This window comes from Apteryx mantelli, chromosome 2 (assembly GCF_036417845.1).
Source record: "Apteryx mantelli isolate bAptMan1 chromosome 2, bAptMan1.hap1, whole genome shotgun sequence".
Classification (NCBI taxonomy): domain Eukaryota; kingdom Metazoa; phylum Chordata; class Aves; order Apterygiformes; family Apterygidae; genus Apteryx; species Apteryx mantelli.
In genome coordinates this window covers 118,450,252-118,469,899 of record NC_089979.1, presented here as the reverse complement: position 1 = coordinate 118,469,899, position 19,648 = coordinate 118,450,252, and the positions used below count along the sequence as shown (strand labels likewise).

Below are 19,648 nucleotides of genomic sequence, written 5' to 3'. Positions count from 1 at the left end.
TTTGACATAAGGTTACTGTGTGCTTTTTAGATAACCCTACAGTTCCTTCTGTGTTTTTCCAATGTCCTAACAACTCAGCCAAGGGCGTCCCCTTGGGCACTGTATTTCCCATTACAAGCGTCTTACATTGATCAGACTGTGCTTTAAACCACAACTGCTTTCTCGTTAGGACTTGAACCTAACTGCAAATTTCTAATTTAACATTCCAGGACTCGAACCTAACAGACTCACTTTCAGGGACTCAAACCCCACAATTTACCTCTTGCTAGGACTCAGACCTAACAAATTCACTCTTAGGGACTTGAACCCTAAGACTTATCCTTTACCCCAACCCTTTCAGCCTGTTAAGACAATTGCTTAAGATTCAGTTAGCCCACGAAGGAGGAAGCAATTCCTAGGGCAGAACGCCCTTAGCCGGCTTGGGAATGCCTCATTATCCGTAAGCTCCTGAATCCTGCAACAAATTCCCAGAGTCCCATCTGGGTCGCCAAAACTGTTACGAAATTATCATATACTCACTGGGTCTCTGAGAGTCTTAACATGCTGGGTTGAGAATTCTCTGTTTAACTCTTTATTTAAATAAGTAACGTGAACAGCTTGAGCTGGGCACCTCGGAAGAGGGACCCCCCCCAAATGGAAAATTCCCTGTGTATTTATACCCCTACAGGTCTCAGTTACCCGTCCCTCACGTGATCGTCCGATCCAACAGAAACATCAGGTCTGGGGTCTTCTCACTCTCCATTGGGTATCTTCACTGTCTCTGGGCAGGGTTAGCTTTCTTCTTACCTTGCGGCTAAAGATAAACAAGCCATGTGGCAATAGCCCAATGGTTTCCAGAACTTTCCAATATAAACATGTTTAACCATTTTCTAATCAGCTAGGCCTTAACACTACTATTAAATTTCTTAACATTACTCTCCCTCCTGGCAGATATTCCAAAGCCATCTGGACTCGATCCTGGACAATCTGCTCTTGGTGACTCTGCTTGAGCGGGGGGTTGCACAAGATGAACTCCAGAGGAGCCTTCCAACCTCAACATCCTGTAATTCTGTCAACGTTGCAATTTTACTGTCACTTCTGCTGGGGTACGATTCGACTCATTCTTCCATTTCCAGGCTTTTAAAAGAGAATGTTTAACATGATAGCCGTGCATCCTATACCCCTTTTTCAGGAATTACATTGATACCCCCAATGTCTAATGCTGAAGACGGCTGTCCGATTTTCTGTACTCAATGCTTTTTCCTTCTTATTTGTTTAATTAAATAGATTACAGATTTCTTAATCCAAGAATCACTAACAAAGTACGCGCAAGTACATCTTCCTCCCCAAAGTCTTTAAAACAGTCAGTTATCCCTTGAAAACACACATACTAAAAGGTATCCTTAGATGAGCTGAAAATACATAGCATTGCATATGGCACATCAGAATGACTGTCTCTAATTTTAGACACTGGGGGTATCAACTTAATTTCTGAGAAATGGGTACAGTGTATGTGACTTTAATGGTAAACATTGCTTTCTAAAAGAGCTTTGTTGCAAGTTAAATCCTTACTGCTGTGCACTGGTCATGCTGCGTCTCTGCTGAAGGCCACCATACTGTCGCAAGGCTGGCAGAAGCAAGCGTGTGCCCAGTTCTCACCCACTGCACTTTGTTGCCCCATGTATTCAGTTAAGCCACCATTGCAGTGACCTGCAGTGAACACACTGTGCGGTAAAGTGGAGAAACTGAAAAGCCAGTGCACATTCCCTTGCGCTCACTCGGCTACAGTACAGTAACGTTCAGCTAAGGTGAAGGAATCGGCTAACCTTTGAACTGCCCCACCATTACCTGGTAAATGCTGCCTGGAGCCACCTTATTTAGTCAGAAAGGGCTAAGACACTCTGTGCAAAACCTGTTACCGCTAGCCCTTTGGCACTAGACGTAGTGGCAGCAAACCTGACTTGCTAGAAGAGAATGATAAAATGCAGCATAGGTGTATTTTACAATACCCTGAGACTGCATTGTTGTGTCTTACTACTACAGGCATCCCTTTCTGAATTCTAAATTGCTTTTGTTCTAAACTGAATACTAAATACACCAAATAAAAGTAAATAGCTGCTCCGGGAATGACTGTTTATAGTGAAGCTGAAGACCATCAACTGCCAAGCTAAACAGTATAGGTATAGAGACTGGATAAATAGCAATTGGTATGCTCATACTTGTATAATTACTTTACCAGCCCAAGCAATAGATTTTGCTGACTTTCAGAACCAGTACAAGACCTATGAAAGTTCATAGAAATGAGGTCTGGGGAAGTAATAACATTCGGGCTGGCAGATGCGATCACTGCACCTATTCCTCTGCTTGAAGATACTGTTCTGCATGCTTCCGAAAAGGAAGCGCAATCGTTAACCATTTTCGCAATACGTAACTCTTAAACAGTCTTCAATGTGTTTACCCTGATAGATCCTCATGAATTGCTGTATCTACAGAAGAGGCTGGCAACAGGTGAACAACCAAGAGCAACCTGGCTTTGCATCCTTGTCCTTGCCCAAGCCACAAGGCTTGGGCCGCCGTTATAGCTGCCCAATCTGTGCCCAGAAATGGAACTGCTCCTAGGAGCACTGCCCATGTATGAGCGCACAGAACCAGGGATCAGAAAGAGACCAGAGAAACGTGCTCTGTGAAACCATTTCCAGTTAAATTCCGAGACTTTTGCCACACCTGCAGTCCGATTTATATCAACTGCTGCAAGTAGGACGCTGAAGAGGTGGCAGATAAGGTTCTTGGGGGTTTTATAGCTGCGGTTTGGAAAAAAAAAAAAAAAAAGAATAGGCTTCAAGAAGAGGACACTATTCCCCATACAGAAAAGTTTCACCAATTGCCAACCTCAAAGAGTTCCTTCTAAAAAACACATCCATTCAGAAAAGAATTAAACACCAATCGTGCACATTTTAAGCTCTCCTTTTCCAAGACTATAAATTAGCCTAATGTGTGCAAGAAAGTATGCACACACAAGTGTCAGCGAAGCCTTATAACTTCCCGGACCTCACACAGCCAACTGCAGTAATAGAGGTAGTAGTGTGAGGGACCAGGCAAAGATAAAGCTCATGACTCCATGAATTTGTGCGCACCCCCAGGCGTGCGTGCGTGCGTGCGTGCATGCGTGCGTCTCTACATACACGTACCACCTTCTACGTCTGCAGAGACACCTGGTAACTTCAAGCAACGTAGTACTGGTGCTGCTCTCAGTTAGTGTCGTATGACTAAGCACAATATAAAAAGAAAATAATCATTTTGCTCTTCTTCGGTCTCATAAACCAGCAGGCAAAAACTTGAAAGCTTTTCCATGCGCCAGAAAGAAAAGGAACGCTTGTACTCTAGGTAGCTCTAATGACAACCAACCCCTTTAAGGCAGCTGTACTTTGTGAGACTGCCATTTCCTCGTCCAGATTTACCGCTTCCTTTTGATTTACTGCTTCCCCTGACGTTCCCTAGTCCTTCTTCAAGCAAAACAGTGACCAGACAGCCAATGCTCACAGCACTGGCAGCTCCACCATCAAGACAGTTGATTCCAACATTCTTGCTTTGTAGCTGTGGCCCAGTCACATGCAACGCACAGAGGTAAAAGCGAAGGCACTGCGAATCTTCTGAAAGGAAGCCTTCTCTTCTGAACGCTGAACGAGCCCAGGTCCCTCCACCTCCCCTTCTATGCCACGTGCTGCAGCACCTGGTCACCTCTGCGGCCCTAAGCTGGGCTCCTCCAGTCTTCTTTGTGGTGGGGGGAGCCCAAAGCCGGCACAGCAATCCAGAGGAACTCTCACAAGGGCCAATCAACAGGGAGGCAAACATTTTTGCAGTTTGAGCAAATTAGCCCTAATGGAGCCATTAGAACGGAAGGAACTCCCTGCTGAAATCCAGCACGTCTTTGTGCTGGAATTGAAGCCCTTTGCTTCTCCAGGGGAGCAAAGCTCCTTCGATCGATCCGGTGGTGGTGGTGGTGGTGCGCCTCCAAGGAGGGCCTTGCTCCATTTTCAGCCACCCCTTAGGTAGCTGAAGAGCGCAGGAGCTGAAGACAGCTACCCCCATTCGCCTTCTCGACCGCCAACGGAAAAACACCCGCCTCCGGGCCCCCAGTGACCTTGGCGACCCTCCGCCAGACTCCTCCATCGCCCCGGCACAGCAGCCCAAAGGCAGCCAGGCCCTCTCGTCACCTCTCCCTCGGGGCTCAGGGCAGAAGAGAGGCCACCTCTTCACGCCCCAGGGCGTGCGGGGACAGTGCGGGGCAGGAAAGAAGGGCTCACACAACACTTGAAACTCAGGAATTCTTTTATTCATTGGCCTATGGGGGTTGGCTGGTCTCAGTTTGCAGCCTGCAGATGTCTGTTCCACGCAGCCCCTCACCTTGTTCTTTTGGCGGCGGGCTGGTGGCTGCGCTCTGTTTGCCGCCTGCGGATGTCTGTTCCACGCAGCCCCTCACCTTGTTCTTTTGGCGGCAGGCTGGTGGCTGCGCTCTGTTTGCCGCCTGCGGATGTCTGTTCCACGCAGCCCCTCACCTTGTTCTTTTGGCGGCGGGCTGGTGGCTGCGCTCTGTTTGCTGCCTGCGGATGTCTGTTCCACGCAGCCCCTCACCTTGTTCTTTTGGCGGCAGGCTGGTGGCTGCGCTCTGTTTGCCGCCTGCGGATGTCTGTTCCACGCAGCCCCTCACCTTGTTCTTTTGGTGGGGGGCTGGAGGCTGGGCCCAGCTCGATGGCCGTGCCACCCCCTGGCTCTCCTGGCACGCCTCTGCTGTCGCGGCTGATGGAAAGCCATTCCAGGTGCTGGGGGGTTTTGGCAGGCCACCTTTGCTGGTGGCGGATCAACCTCCATCGGCTCCACCTCATTGTATACTGGCGGATCGACCTCCATGGGTCATCACTGGGAGGATCAACCTCCATTGGTTCCGCTTCATCTTTCTCTGGCAATCTCACGGAATCCTTGATGGCCCAGATCTTATCCCAGAATTCCCTCCTCCTTATCCTCATCCTTTTGGTTCCCCTGCGGGCCACCTGATTCATTGTTCAGGAAGGCCCTGTGGGAAGCTGCGAACGCTCGCAAAACACCACCCAGAGGGTAGCAAGTAACTCACCGAGGCTTCGTTGCCACCTGCCGCTCCAACTCTCGTTGGTGCTCCAGGAGCAAGAGCCTCAGTAAAGACAGGCAGTAAAGACAACGGAGCCAGACTCTTCTCGGGGTGCTCAGTGACAGGACAGGAGGAACTGGGCACAACCTGAAACACAGGAAGGTCCATCTGAATGTAGGAAAACACTTTTTTACTGTGAGGGTGACTGAGCACTGGACCAGGTTGCCCAGAGAGGTTGTGGAGTTGTTACGAAATTATCGTATACTCACTGGGTCTCCAAGAGTCTTAACACGCTGAGTTGAGAAACCCGGCATAGATAAAGCTCATGACTTCATGAATTTGTGTGCACACACATGTGTGCATGCATGTGTGTGCCTCTACATACACATACAACCTTCTACTTTTACAAAGAGACCTGGTAACTTCAAGCGACAGTGTCACTCTCAGTTAAGGTCATATGACTAAGCACAATATAAAATAATTTTTTTGCTCTTCTTTGGTCTCATTAACCAGAAGGCAAAAACTTGAAAGCTTTTTCATGTGTCAGAAAAAACAAGAATGATTATATTCTAAGGAGCTCTAATAACAGCCAACACCTTTAAGGCCATATGCACCGGCCTCCACTATGCTTACAGCACTGGCAACTCCACCACCAAGACAGCTGATTCCAATATTCTTTCTTTGTAGCTGTAGCACAGTCAAATGCACAGAGGTAACAGTGAAGTCGCTGCAAACTTCTGAAAGGAAGCCTTCTCTTCTGAATGCTGAACAAGCCCAGGTCCCTCCACCTCCCCTTCTATATCATGTACTCCAGCACCTGATCATCTCTCTGACCCTAGGCTGGGCTCCTCCAGTATTTCAGGGTTTTTTGTGTGGAGAAGCCCAAAGCCGGCATAGCAATCCAGAGGAACTCTCACAAGTGCCAAACAGGGAGGCAAATATTTTTAGTTTTAACAAATTGACCTACTCCTGAAAAGAACTCCCAGTGAAGCAATTAGAAAGGAAGGAACACCCTGCTGAAATCCAGCACATCTTCATGCTGGTAGTGAAACCCATTGCTTCTTAGAAGGAACACCTCTTTTGCACACTCCTTCAATTGGACCAGTGTTATTATCTGCAAAACTCTGAGGAGGGTCTTACTCGATTTTCAAACACGTGTTAGATAGCTGAAGAGAGAAGTACCTGAAGACAGCTACCCCCGTTTGCCTTGTTGTCCTGCGACTGAAAAACCCCACCTCCGGGCCCCCAGTGACCTTGCAACCCTCCACCACACTCCTCCTGTCTCCTAGGCACAGTAGCCCCAAGGAAGCCAGGCCCTCTCCTCGCCTCGCCCTTGGGGCTCAGTGTAGAAGAGAGACCACCTCTTCACGCCCCAGGGCCAGAGGGCAGTGTGGGGCAGGAAGGAAGGGCTCACGCAACACTTGAAACTCAGCAGCTCTTTTATTGATTGGCCCATGGAGGTTGGCTGGGCTCTGTTTCTCTCCTGCAGGATGTGTTTTCTTCAGTCTGCTTATCTGTATCTGCTTTTGTAGACTGGTGGGTGCACCCAGTTTGATCAATATGAGATGTCCTGGCTCTCCTGAGCCAGGAGACGACTTTGCCATTGTTGTCTGCAGCACATTCCAGGCACAGTGGTGTTTCTGTACACCGCTCTGCTGGCAGCGGTTAGACCTATCAGACTTCTGCCGGAAAAAGTGGGCCTGATATCTAGCACAGCCCTGACTACAGCAGGTGGTGCTGGTGTATGGCCTGAGGTACCACACAGCAGAGCCTTGTGTATATGACTCCTAAGAAAATGAGATGACACTGCAGAAATTCTCAACTCTGGTAGAACGTAGGGAAAATTAGTGATAAAGAAGTAAAAGAAGGGAGTTATAGGGAAGAATGAAAACTGACTGGATAAAAAGAGAATTCGGCTTGTGATTGGTTTAAGCTGCTACTTTTGTGGGGAACAACGGGGTGAGCTGTAAAAGACTGATGCCATCCTATATGGTGTGGACCCTACTTCAGACAGCTGGACTGCCCCCAGGACCCCCACCCCATGAGAAGGGGATGCCCACACCGTGATTCCACCTTTGCCTAACACCAACACATCCTCCTCCATGAGTTCTTCATCGTACTTCGACTCTCTGAGCTATGCTGCTTCTGTTAGCTTTAATTTGCTCATGCTTTTTTGAAAAACTAAAATGTCTGTTAACAGCTGTGTTAAATCTCAAATAAATGCCTGTGCAAACATAGTGCAAGCTGCTTGAATTTTTCTTCTTTGAAATGGCTTTAATTCCTTGCTCCCCAAAAATTCTTATTTCATTTGCTAAATGGGAAACGAAGCAATTACTTCTAAGAGATGAGCAGCCAAAACTGGCATTTATACCTTGCCTTTCTTCCACTGGTCCTACTAAAAGGGGCAGGAAGATGATGAGTAGTCGCAGGAACATCACTAACCTATTCACCAGTGCACTCACTATACAAGACTAACAGGGCCAGAATGCTGTCTGCAAAACCTGAGGGGCCAGTCTTTTGCACCGGCCCTTGCCAATCTCACAAAAACAACTCCCCAAAACACCACGCAGGGTCCCAACCCAGTACCCTCAGATGAGGAATATTTTCTGCTCAGTACTGGTATCAGTGATTGTGCTTGGCACATAATATGTTTTCAAAACTAAATAAAGAAACCAAAGAGTGTTTGCCTGGTTTTCAGGTGGAAGACAAATCAGTAGTTCCATGTTTTATTACAAGGACAGCACCCTAGGGAAGCTTGTCTCCTCTCTCACAGCTGGGACAGCCGTCAGCAGCATGAACAGAAACTCCCTCTTATCCCAGAAGCTGTTCTCCAAGGCAGCAGGAGAGCTCCAAGCAGGCCTGTGTCTAACAGCTGGCACTACCACCAGCCTATCCTGGTATCAAAGGCATGCACGAGCCATTTGGGTCCAGCTGGCATGGAGCTGCACACTGTCTGATAAGTCTGTGGGACTGTCTGATAAGAGTGTGTTAATCCCACACCAGTAACTCCCCATGAAAACTGCTCCACAAAAGAACACATCATTTAGGCAACATCTGCAAAGAGAAAAGAGCTTTGGGAACCTTCAAATCTAGAAGACATCAGTATCAACAATACTGATGTATCGCTTAGCATGGTCTGCCTAACATTAAAGCCCAGGACAGGAGCATGCTGTGATAATAGAAAAGGAGATCCCAGCAATCTAGCAGAGAATGAAGTCCCAGACACAGTTTCTGGTCCTCTACTGAGATCAGACTGCCTGAGTAGCAGCGAGCTGGTGGGCAAAAGACTGAAGAGAATTAGTCTCTCCTAAGTGCTCAAAAACCTCCCATCCTAAAGGTTGCTATCTCAATAGTTGGTATTGAGATTCAAACTCCATCAGTCTTTACACACAACAGGCAGACAGAGGAAGCTGTGAAAAAGACAAGATCCCCATGGCTATGTGTTTCTCCATTTAAGCAAAGCAGATTTAGGTTGTACTAGCACAGCCTTTATATATTATGCCCCAGAGAGAAAGAGAATATGCATTGCGATGTATTAGATCTGAACTCAGTCAACAGTTCTGTTCTCTTTGGTAGCTTCCTTTGCTTTCTTAAGCTTCTTCCCCACCTCCTTCCTTTCTTTTGATATAAACACTGAAGAGATGACAGTTCATTTTGGCAACCATAGTTGTTTTTAATATACTCTTCTCACATAAATATTTTATACAGACACAAGAACATTCACAGCACTCAAACCTAGACAATGTTCCAAAGCTCCAGTTGTGTTTAAACAGTGCCATCAGGCACAGGAAGAATGCAAACAGTTTCTAAAACATAAATAAATAATCAGACTATTTCTCTTGTGTCCTTATAATTCACTTAAATACTGACTGCCTCAATGGGTTATACTGTTGTGTTCTGCCACCACAGCTGCATGGGCAAAGAGAGCAAAAATACTAGTGCACATTCACTCCTAATGTATGGCCAGCAACTCAGGTCATTCAGAGAGGGATCTGACTGCACCCCTGGCATACGCAGAAAGCATCACCCTTTCCAACCCCACCATCTCTGTAATCCAAGCTAGGGTGTCTTTGTAAATGAATATCTAATAGGATTGGGATGATGCAGGTAAGTGATCCAGTGCCAGTCTCTGAAATTTTCTTTGATTTTAAGTTGTATTCCAGTTGTACAGTGGCCATTTGTTGTTAATGAGAAGCACATGACCTCAAGAGCAGTAAACCTAATCTTCAAGTTCACACACTTGTCTTTCTTAACTTGCTATAACTTTTGAGAAGTAAGGTCAATGGATCACTTTAGAAACAGAATGTTTTTGTGGAGAGGGAAGAGGAGGAAGGAGGGTAAGGATCAGAGCTCAAAAATAGTCTTGTGCCTGCCTATGTTCAAACAGCTTTCAGAAGACCACAAAGCAGAACTTTAGGCTTCCTTTTCCCCCATGTATAGGGGACCTGACAAAAGAAATACTGAAGAAAACCAAAAAAACTTGCACCACAAAACCCACTCCCCCAGCACACACGTGGGAAAGATTTTGGATTTGCAGCACCAAGGTTTTGATGAAACACAGAGCAGTTCAGATTCTCTATTTCTTAAACTCAGAGGAGCCCAGGCTAATTCACGAGTCAAAGGCATATACCTTTTCACACTACTGCAACAACAAAGAGCCCTCCTCATCCTCCACAAAGGGAGGGGAATGGAAGAACTTTTCCAAAGAAATTCTCTATTTCTTCCTTTGTTACTTGACCAAGCAAGAGTATAGGGCATAAAAGCTGCTGAAGTGTTCTCGCATTTCAGGCTTCTGATGCAGAGATTACTTAATTCAAGATTTAACACCTGACAGTCATTTTTAAGAACTTAAGTTTCTATCTGCACAAGTTGCACACTGCTCTGCTTTGCCATTGCTAAATCAGGAAACACAATATTCATGAGGCATCTTGCAGGACACCATCCACAGCCCTGGACTGTCACAGCCCAAGATGAGAAATAGATCCACTTCACACAACAGATTCAGAAAGCCCCAAATAAATTCAGGCTTCTAGTATAATGTGTTGGTTTGATCCCACGCTTAAAGAAATAAAAGACTCAGAGCAGCTCATGCAGTTGCCACCTTACTCTGCCAGGTCAGTAACCCCAGATTTGGTTCTCCGGCTCTCTGAGCCTGTAGTGCTTGGGGCAATAAACAGCAGTTTCCACTGCTGTTTCACGCAGGCACCCTTCAGGTTGCCAGGGGCAGGAGGGACAGCAAAAGAAAAGTTCTTCATATTTAGGATATGGCAAATGATCTGTCCACATGTCTGACAGTCAGAAGCAGCACAGGGAATCTGGCAGCTTGTCAGCCACAAACTGATTTTGACTGGAATGATTTGATGCAGTACTCTATTCTTAACATGCAGACAAATGTACACAGGACCCTCCTACCACTCTTGGAGATTTCCGTGCTGTCTAGTGCCAGTCCTCCATCACAGATGGGCTGAGGCTGAAAACAGACAGCACCTTCCAAGCCTCTAGCCTGTCCCTTAGACTTTCCCTAGATTTAACTTTTCTGTCAGTCATCATAACCTTCTTGGGGCTGGACTCTGGTAAGGAACATCTTTTACAACCTATGTCCCCTCTAATCTCCTGTTCAGGAAGCTGCCAGGGCAAGCACTGATTGTGCAAATTACACTTTAAATTTAAAGAACAGTAGGTAATACCAGTTGCCTGTACAGCTAGAGTATGTCATGTCTTCATATTTAGAGACTTCTGCTCTTGTTTTCAAGTAAATTTTAATACCCCTAGATATTTAAGAAAATAAGAACCAAAGCTATGTTGTCTGCAAGGCACGCCATGGAATAGGATACAGACTTCCATGCCCATCTTTGCAGCAATACCAACAGAGCTGCAAGAGTCTCAACTCAGCCAGGCAGCATTGAGGCACAAGTGAAGAAGGGAACGTGCTGTATCTGACTTTGGAAATCACAAGCTATCAGGTCTGCGTAACAAAGTAGGAATGAGGAAGAAGGCACAGCTGATGGAAAGAGTAGGTTTGACTCCCAGTCTAACAGCAGGAATACTGAAATACGAATGGACTACCTTCTAAGAGAGAATGATCATCTGCAAACTGTTTGGGGTTTGTGTGGAGCCCAGAGATGAAAGTTCTCTGTCGAACATTCAGAGGCCTCAAAGGTTTGGAGAAAGTTTACAGAAAGGAAGAACCTTCTCTTGCCAAAACCAAAGATATTCCTCATGCAATCAGCAGCAGCTTCTCAGTGAAATCTGAAGTGCCAATATCTGGTTCCATTATACATTTATGTATTATGAGCTACATCCCTAAAAACTACATCTAAGGACCAGCTTGCACTGAGAGTGGAGATCGGGGATCAGCAAATGAATGATATGAAGCAGGTAAGTCTGTAGTAGAACTGGATTTAAAAAAAAAAAAAAATACTGGAGTATTCCTGATACAGTCAGACCAGCAGGAAAAATGTTTTGCAGGGAATTAATACAACTTTGGTAGCAATTTAACTCTCTCTACTTCTATATTAAAGTGCCTTATGCTTCTTAATTCCTGTGCAAGCACTGCTGTAGAGACAGAAGCACACCTGAAAAGTGTTAAGATGCTCATTTAGGTAAAAGCAAATAACATAGCAAGGAGGTTCCAGTTACTTTCTCTGCTATCAAGCACAGCAGGCAAGTGATGACACAGACTGCGTTCCTAGCTTTCTTTTAGCCTTTCATTTCTCTTCCATCCACCCCTGCAATATAAGCATTAAGAGACACAGACAGTCTCCTAACATCCTCTGCAATGTTCCCCTGTGAGAACAAATCATATGAGGAAGGAGAATCTACATCAGATGGTGAATCAATATGGCCTTAATGGCCACACCAGTAAGGAACAGGCTGACAGATTCTGCAATTGGCATTGTCTTCACTGTTTTCTCCTCAAACGCTTCTGCTCAGAAATTTCTCATTGCATAAAGGTGGTGAGCACAAAGCTATTTTTAAAAGGGGCTTCTCTCAGCATAGCTCTCAGGCTGTGGAAACCCTGCTATTTCCCACGGCAGTCTCTGCAAGTACAGTCCTTTTGGAATGCGTTACTCAAATGATGTGGCAATACGATCCATCTTTCCTCTACTTGTCAAAAGGCCTAATCCCCATCTCAGAAGGGATTTCTTCTTCCCAGCTGAAGAAGGTTTATTCATCCGTGGAACTGGGAACTTCCCAGTGCCAGCTGATCACAGCAAGCAGGAAAAGCAGTGAGGCCGGTCATTTCTAGTGCAAGTCAGTCAAGATTTCAAGCCCATTTTTTCCATCATCTGTTCATATACAGTCCATGCCATTGCTGCCATCAGAGTACGCCTTAGGGCCCGGGGCACACCACCTCGGAAAAAGCCGACCAACCCAAAGTCCTGCAACACGAGACAGGCAAACAGCAGTCCATCACCATGTGCCTCCAACATTTTAATTCCTCATCATTATTGCATGGAACAGCTATTTCAGCTCAGACCCAGACTCGTCTCCAAAAGATCCAGGCGCAAACAGTATTTAACCCTTAGGGAGAACTTGTAGCACTGTGCAATTGCTACTCGCTGAAAGAGGAAGAGTGAGTGGGGAAGAGTATGCCAGGATGACAAAGAACAGGGAAAATTTCACTCAAGCCCAGCAAAGAGGAAATGAGAGATTAACAGTTTCAAGCCACTTTAGGAAAATGACTTGTCCTTACTTCCAGCAAGACCTGCACCTCAGGATCTTATCGTGGGGATGGTAGAAGGCCTGGTTTTCAAAGAAGGCTTAGACCTGCACTTAATTAACAGCACACACTAATATGCCCACATGGATGAAGGAAAAATGCATCACAGTAGCTGTCCTTCCAAGGAAAGGTGAGTGTGGAGTAGATCTCTACCCAGTTCATTGAATACAGATCTGGACACTCATTTCCCTTCTAGTGTCCAAAGGTCAAAGAATTGCTTTGTAGCTGCTTTCTCTCTGAAACTGGTATTTCATGCCACATACTAAAGCAACCTTCTTTGCCTCAGTGTGGTAATCACAGATGTGCCTACACTGATAAACTAGAGGGGCGGCAGCAGCTGTAAGCTGGATGCAGACAGCTCCTACAAGCTTTGCATGCCCACACAGTTAAAAGGAAATAGCCTAAGCACTTTCCATCACTACCAGTGTATGAGTCAAGGTGGAATGGACAGAACTGAAATGAAGCCATACACCAGCCTAAAACATGAGGGAGGTTTGTCTGGAGATTTGCCTGCTAGAACATGCCCACTTTTGTGCTCCTGCACTCTGAGCTTGCTCAGCAATTCCCCCATGACCCACCTCAGCTTCATGCTAACACTGATTAGCCTCACTGCAAGAGCATGTCTAGCATAGTCATATTTGTTCGCCTACTTCAAAAGGCAAGAACTTTCCTAGCTGTGCTTCTGGCGATGGGATGGGACATGAGGATGTAATCAAATATACTAGAAGAAATTCACCTCACCTTGTAGATGAAGGCAATGGCTTGGGTTGTCCTGTGGTACTTTTGCGGGGACAATTGCATATGTGTTTTGATGACATCAGCAGGCTGCGTTGCCAGTGAAGCCAAGATTCCTGCAAAGATCCCACAGCCAAAATTCAGCAGGGGCATGAGTGCTGGATCCAGCTGATCTGCCAGAGAGCAAAGGGAATTCACTCAGACACAAAGCAGTGTGGTAATACTCATGCTGCACAACAAAGTGAAAAGCTCTCAAATGACAGAATCGACAGCAGAGTTTGAGAGGAGTTAAAATCTAGGCAGGGCAGAGAAGACTTTTCAGGAGGAAAAGCAACTACAAGTTAAAAGTTAGCACTGGTTAACAAGACTCACTGCCAAAGAACTGAATTTGACTGGAACTCAGAGAAAGAAAGGTTGTATGAGTCTTGCCACAGCCAGTTCTTCTAATTCTAACATCACAGACACCCCATTTTAGTGGAAACTACCCAGCACACAAGACAATCAGCAGCAGACAGCACTGCTGAACACAACCTTTCTCCCAACTGTTCACTAATCTACCTTATGCATCAGACCCCCCATGAAAGACAATAATAGACCAATTTCCATTTCTGGACTGATCCAGGGCTACAGTATTGCACAGGTAAAAGGCCAACGTCCCACCTAAAACCCTGCAAAAGACTAATTTCCCTACTGAGTCAGAGGACTGTAAGTACAGCATGCAGATAGCTTACTGCAGGGCAAGAAGAACATCTTTCTTACATCACCTTACGTTCAGCCTTACCCTGAGGGGCGAGTTTTTTGGTCTGCGTGTAGAACATCAGGTAAATTCCAGAGAAAGGAGCATCCCGCAGCAGCGTTGCAGTGAGTCCACTGAACATGCCACGAACCCCCTCCGTTTGATATATGTTCTTCAGAGCTCCATATACACTCCCATAGCCAAATCTTCCACTCTGCAAAGGTAGACAAAAGACATCTATGTGCCAGGCACAGACCAACAAGTTCTCTACACACCCTGAGGCCACTGTGTCCAAACAGATGTTAGTATGCACTCCATGTGATGGCTAAGATGGCAATATAAAAGATGCTCCAAGGGCACAACTAAGTTCCAATCTACCTCAGCCTTTAAAACAGTCCTTCAAGAAGGTAAAATATGAAAGATGCTATAATTAGACAGGCATTGCATAAAATTGAAACTTAAAAATCTTAGGGTGAATTTTGTCCCATCTTATATTCCTTGCCTACAAATCAGTGGCGTGGCATGACATTTTCTGTATAATGTGTGAACCATGATGAAATCAGAACTACAATTCCCACTCTACCTCAGTGCTAGGAACTTGCAGTTTTGCTAGCGCACAAGGTGAACTTCCAGCATGCCTTAGAACATATCTGCTTTTTCAGTGTAACTTCTCCTGCTCCATCCACTTCCTCTGTAAAGTCCTTAGCACTGGTTCCCAAAGATGGCTCAGCTTGCTGCCTCCACAGCATTCTTTCTCAGTAAAAGCAGTTCTCATTCTCAATGAGGGAAATCTCATTGCCCCCTAAACCATTACCACGCTAAGCAGAAGTCATGGTAAGTTGAAATACACACACTGTTACCAGATAATGAAAAAGCACTGCAAATCTAAGGCTACTGCCTAAGATGCTTCTGTATGCTCACCTGTGCTGGGAGGACACTATGCTTAAAAAAAAAGCAGGATCTTTTGCCAAGAAAGCAGCCCATTTCCATGGCATCATATCACATATCAATACAGATAATCAGACTATCTTGATTCACTGTCCTTGGTTTTTCCACACAAAAGAAATTTCTTTTTCATAATGGGAAAGGGTGCAACATCATTAACAGGGAACTAATTAGAAAGCTCTTAAAGTCACACTCACCTCATATCGGGTCTTCACTACAGTCACCGGAAGCATGCAAATCCCAGCTACTGCACGGGAGGTGGCACCCAGAAAGACAGACTCCAGGGCTGTGGGTGAACGGTCCACTAGAAACTTTTGTTTCATTGTGTACAAAGTGCTGAAGTAAATCCCAACTCCAGGAATGCATCTTGCAAAAGACTTCAGAAGAAACAGAATCAGATGAAGAAAGAAAAAGCATACGTGAGAGAAAATGTACTACAGAACTTTACAGAGATTATTACACTTGACAGGAAGCTTTGTACAAGAAAAAAAGAGCACTAATATACTAAGGAAAGAAAACAAGATAAAAGAAATACACCACAGAGTTAGCCAGTCGGTTGAAATGATGCCAGGATTTAATGCATTCCTCACTTCCAGTTTTCTAGCAACAAGCATATTCCAGATGAAAATGAGGCTGGTGCAGATGCCACTCCAGATTTGCAAAGGTATTCAAATGCTCAGCTGCTCAGCACTGCAAATCCACAGTGACCACTATGACCAAATCAGTGGAACTCATGATATTAACTCCTTAAAATGGGATGGAACCATCTTAATCACATGGTTTCATTCATAATTTTGCAAGAGACAAGAGCTGCCCATTTAAATCCAGCCCAGAGTTAGTAATAAATAGTAGATATATTTATGGATTTATTTTTAGAAGGCAGGGTTAAAACAGCCACTTACTGGAGAGACACCTTTCCAGAGCCCCAGGAGACTCTCTGTACGAACAACCCTAAAGATCAGTGTTACCATCCCAACACGACTGGACCTGAAAGGAACACAAGAAACAAAGACTACAGAGGTGACCTATTTCTGCTCTCTGTCAGGCACACTTTACAGCTACCCCACCTTCCACTGGTATATCTGTGCATTAGCTACAGCACCTCGGAGGTGCTCTGTCTCTTCTCAGCCTGATTTCCTTGGTCATCCTGCCCAGTGCTTCACTGCCACCTCCTGCTTATCCATCACTTGTGACACAAGGTAAAGCCAACTCTCAGTAGCATTTTTGATTGCTTCCTTTATTAACAACACCTGATGTTGTCATGGTTGACTGCACGTGGCACACGGAAGCAGTTGCATGCATGTGAAAAGGTTACATGGCAGTTGCACAGGATTTTTTAGACCATAGAGGACACCCAGTTAAACTGCCTGGCACCCACTCCAGCAAACATGGAGCTCTCAGATGAGTACCAACAGGTGCTGTGCCTACATCTTGGTAGAGTTCACAAGAACTACTATCTTCACTCCTTTGGGGCAAAATACTGAATCTTCTCCATGCTATAAAAACACATCTCTGTTTCAGAAAGACTCTCAACATCTGAATCACGCCTCTGAACTCTAAGCCCTGGCCAGGAAACCAGGAAGAAGCCCATGATGGAGCACGCACCCATGCACTCACCCACCCTCACCCATTCACAGAAGGCTGCAGAGTCTGCAGGCGGGTTTTCAGCAGGTCGAGGGGCTGGAACAGGAGGGTGGAGCAAGTCCCACTGATGGAACCACACACAAAGGCCTTTAGGACTGGATGCATCTGGAAGAGGAAGAATAAAGCTTTAATATTAAAGTGGCTATTTGATTAAGAGTGGCATAAGAGGAAACATATCACAGGAAAAGAACAAGAGACAGACCCAAACACTGAGTACAGCTGTTCATATAGGAAACCATGTCACAGATCTTTTCAGAGACTGATCAAGTTTTATTTGACGTTTTTGTTCCCTCTGCGTTTCCTGGGAGGTTGTTCCAGAATCTCCTTGTATTTTAATGGGTGAAAAGAGTCTTCTGAATGTCAAACTTAAATGCATTAGCAACCCTTTGGTAACCATTTGTTCTTCTGTCAATACCATTCTTATGCATATTAGAGGGAATCTGCATCAGCTTCCTACCATCCCACCAACTACCTGTGCTTTAGCCCTGATTCAATCTGCTTCTGTTCAGCATTCTGCTTGCAGGTCTCCGAGTTTACCCTTGCCTGATCCACAGACCAAGGCCTCCTAACTACCATGGAAACAAGTGAGAGTCTCCCTTAAAACCTGACTTTTCAGACAGAAAGATGTGTTCCACCCAAACATAGCTCAAGCATACTCAAAGCAAGCTGCTGCCAGGTCAGCTAAGCTCCTTTTTTCTTATCCACATACTCCGTCATCTCCCAGTATTCTTTGGATGACAAGCTGGAAGGCATAAACCTCAAAGCAGGGCAGAGATTTATTTCCAATACAATCATTTGATTTGATTCTAATGAATAATAATGTTTTATGCCCCTCAGACAGAACCACAGCAGAGAACATTTTGGTAGCGTGATGGTTTCTAGAGGGGTACATTCAAAAGCCTGATGGCTGGTGTTCTTGTAATAATAAATCTTTTAAAGTAAATTACATCTTCCTATTCTCTAATGCTTACTTTTAAACTTCTCATTACTAACAAAATACATTATGATTCTTCAGCCATGTTCCCTAAAACACATCGCTGTTGGGAGCAACCATAGGCGAGAGGACATGGGCACACTCCCAAGATGTCCTTAATCCCACAGCATCCTGGTGGTGGCCAAATCTGGGCCCTCCTGGCCGGGGCACCCCAGGCTCCCCGCAGAGGGGGGGGCAGAGCAATGGGCCGGCACAGCTCGTGTCCCACACACAACACGCGCTTGATAACCACGCGGCTGCTAGGCCATGAAGCACCCTTCACGCGTGAGCCCCTCGGCAGCCTAGACCACCTTCAGGTTCCCAACTACACGCACGCTGGTGCGCACCTCCGACAGCACGTTAGCCTGATACATCCCCGCTGACTCTGTTACGAGGCAAAAAAAAAAAAAGATATAACCTGGTCTAGGAGAAAGAAAGAAGTGGCCTTCTGAAAACAGGCACAAGATTTGGAAAAGAAGACACATTTACACTGAAGCAATGCAGTACCTGGCTCAACACACGCATCAGCGCCACCAAGCACCCGGCCTGACACCGCAGCCACCCCCGCCCCCCGGCAGGGCAAGCTAAGCACTGGGGGCTTATGGGTACACCAGGGCTTCCTACCCACTTACTGCACCGGCTCGGCCCCACGACATGGAGGACGATGGTAAGGGGGGGACGCAGCCCCACGGGGTCGCCCATCCACTTGCTGCCCCAGGCAGACCCTGCTTAACTCAGCATGCGGGGCGCGGCGCGGCACGCAACGGAAGGGAACGAGCGCGCCTCATTACCTCCGCCGCTCGCCCCGGCATCCCGGAGCCGCGCCGCCACCAGTGAGCGAAGCGGGGCAGAGTGACGCTCGCAGCGCTCCGCCGCCGCTGGCCAATCCGAGCAGCCCGCCGCGAGCCAATCGGGGGGCAGAGCACGGCCGCGTAGGGGCGTCTGCGCGCTTGCTTTAACCCGTCGCTTGCCGTGGGGGAGGGCGCGGCTGCGCGCGGCGGCCGGTCAGCGCCGGTCTGCGGCGGGCGGCCCCGGGGTCTCGCCTCCCTTGGAGCTCTCCGCCGCCCCCGCTGGAGGCCGGCCGGGCCCGCGCTGCCCCCCTTTGCGGCCCGCTGCCCCGCGTCGCCCAGCCGGCCTGGCGGCGGGCGCGAGCGCGCACCCGAGGGCACCCTTGTTTCCTCAGCGCAGCGCGCCCCGAACCGGCCCCTTCCCTCTGCTCCCGGGGGACGACGCTCCCAGCGGCCGGGAGCCGAGCGGCAGCCCCCGGCCGGCGGCTCGGCGTGGGTCTGCTCCGGTAACTTGCGAGAGCGTCGCCGGACCTAAAGGGCGACGTGCCCGGGCGTCCTTCCCGTGCTGGTGCCCGCTCTGCCGCACGCAGAGAACTCACCCGCTGCAGAGCGGTCTCCTCCTGCAAACTTTCCATGCTGCCACCCCTATCCACACCAGCCGCTGTGGTCTTCTGCGTGTAATTTCCAATCTACTGAAACCTTCCCCTGCAGAAACACACCAGCCTGTCTTTAAGGGCTCAAAATACTAGAGCCTACCAAGAGTGGAATTTAAGTGATCTGAACTATTACTGAATGTTTCTTTTTCAACAGATACATATGTTACCTATTGCCACTGAATTTTTTTGTACCACCATTGGCATACTTTCTTCAAGGCTCACTTTGAAAGCTGGCTTTCTTCGGTTATTATTTAAAGACTGCGAGTTTATTAAATGAAAATTATAGGAAACATTTAAGTCACTGCCCCCAAAAGATCTCTTCTTTATTACATCATTTCCCAGCTAGT

The 19,648-nt window shown here is 46.8% G+C and overlaps 1 protein-coding gene across 5 annotated transcripts; it reads right to left on the bottom strand.

Annotated features, from left to right (window-relative positions):
- Nucleotides 1-567: 567 nt before the first annotated feature.
- On the bottom strand, nucleotides 568-19,345 carry SLC25A38 (solute carrier family 25 member 38). Of its 5 annotated transcripts, none has more exons than XM_067291333.1 (7): nucleotides 19,245-19,345; nucleotides 16,868-16,989; nucleotides 16,143-16,227; nucleotides 15,438-15,617; nucleotides 14,341-14,509; nucleotides 13,566-13,732; nucleotides 568-793 (listed from the first exon to the last, which is right to left on the bottom strand). In XM_067291333.1, the coding sequence occupies exons 1-7, from the start codon at nucleotides 19,278-19,280 to the stop codon at nucleotides 752-754; spliced, it is 801 nt and encodes a 266-aa protein (XP_067147434.1). In that variant the 5' UTR covers nucleotides 19,281-19,345; the 3' UTR covers nucleotides 568-751. The 5 variants fall into 5 exon arrangements, with proteins under 5 accessions (XP_067147434.1, XP_067147432.1, XP_067147431.1 ...); XM_067291331.1 differs by lacking the exon at nucleotides 568-793 and adding an exon at nucleotides 4,291-5,248; XM_067291330.1 differs by lacking the exons at nucleotides 568-793; nucleotides 19,245-19,345 and adding exons at nucleotides 4,291-5,269; nucleotides 18,649-18,694.
- Between the last annotated feature and the right edge of the window lie 303 nt (nucleotides 19,346-19,648).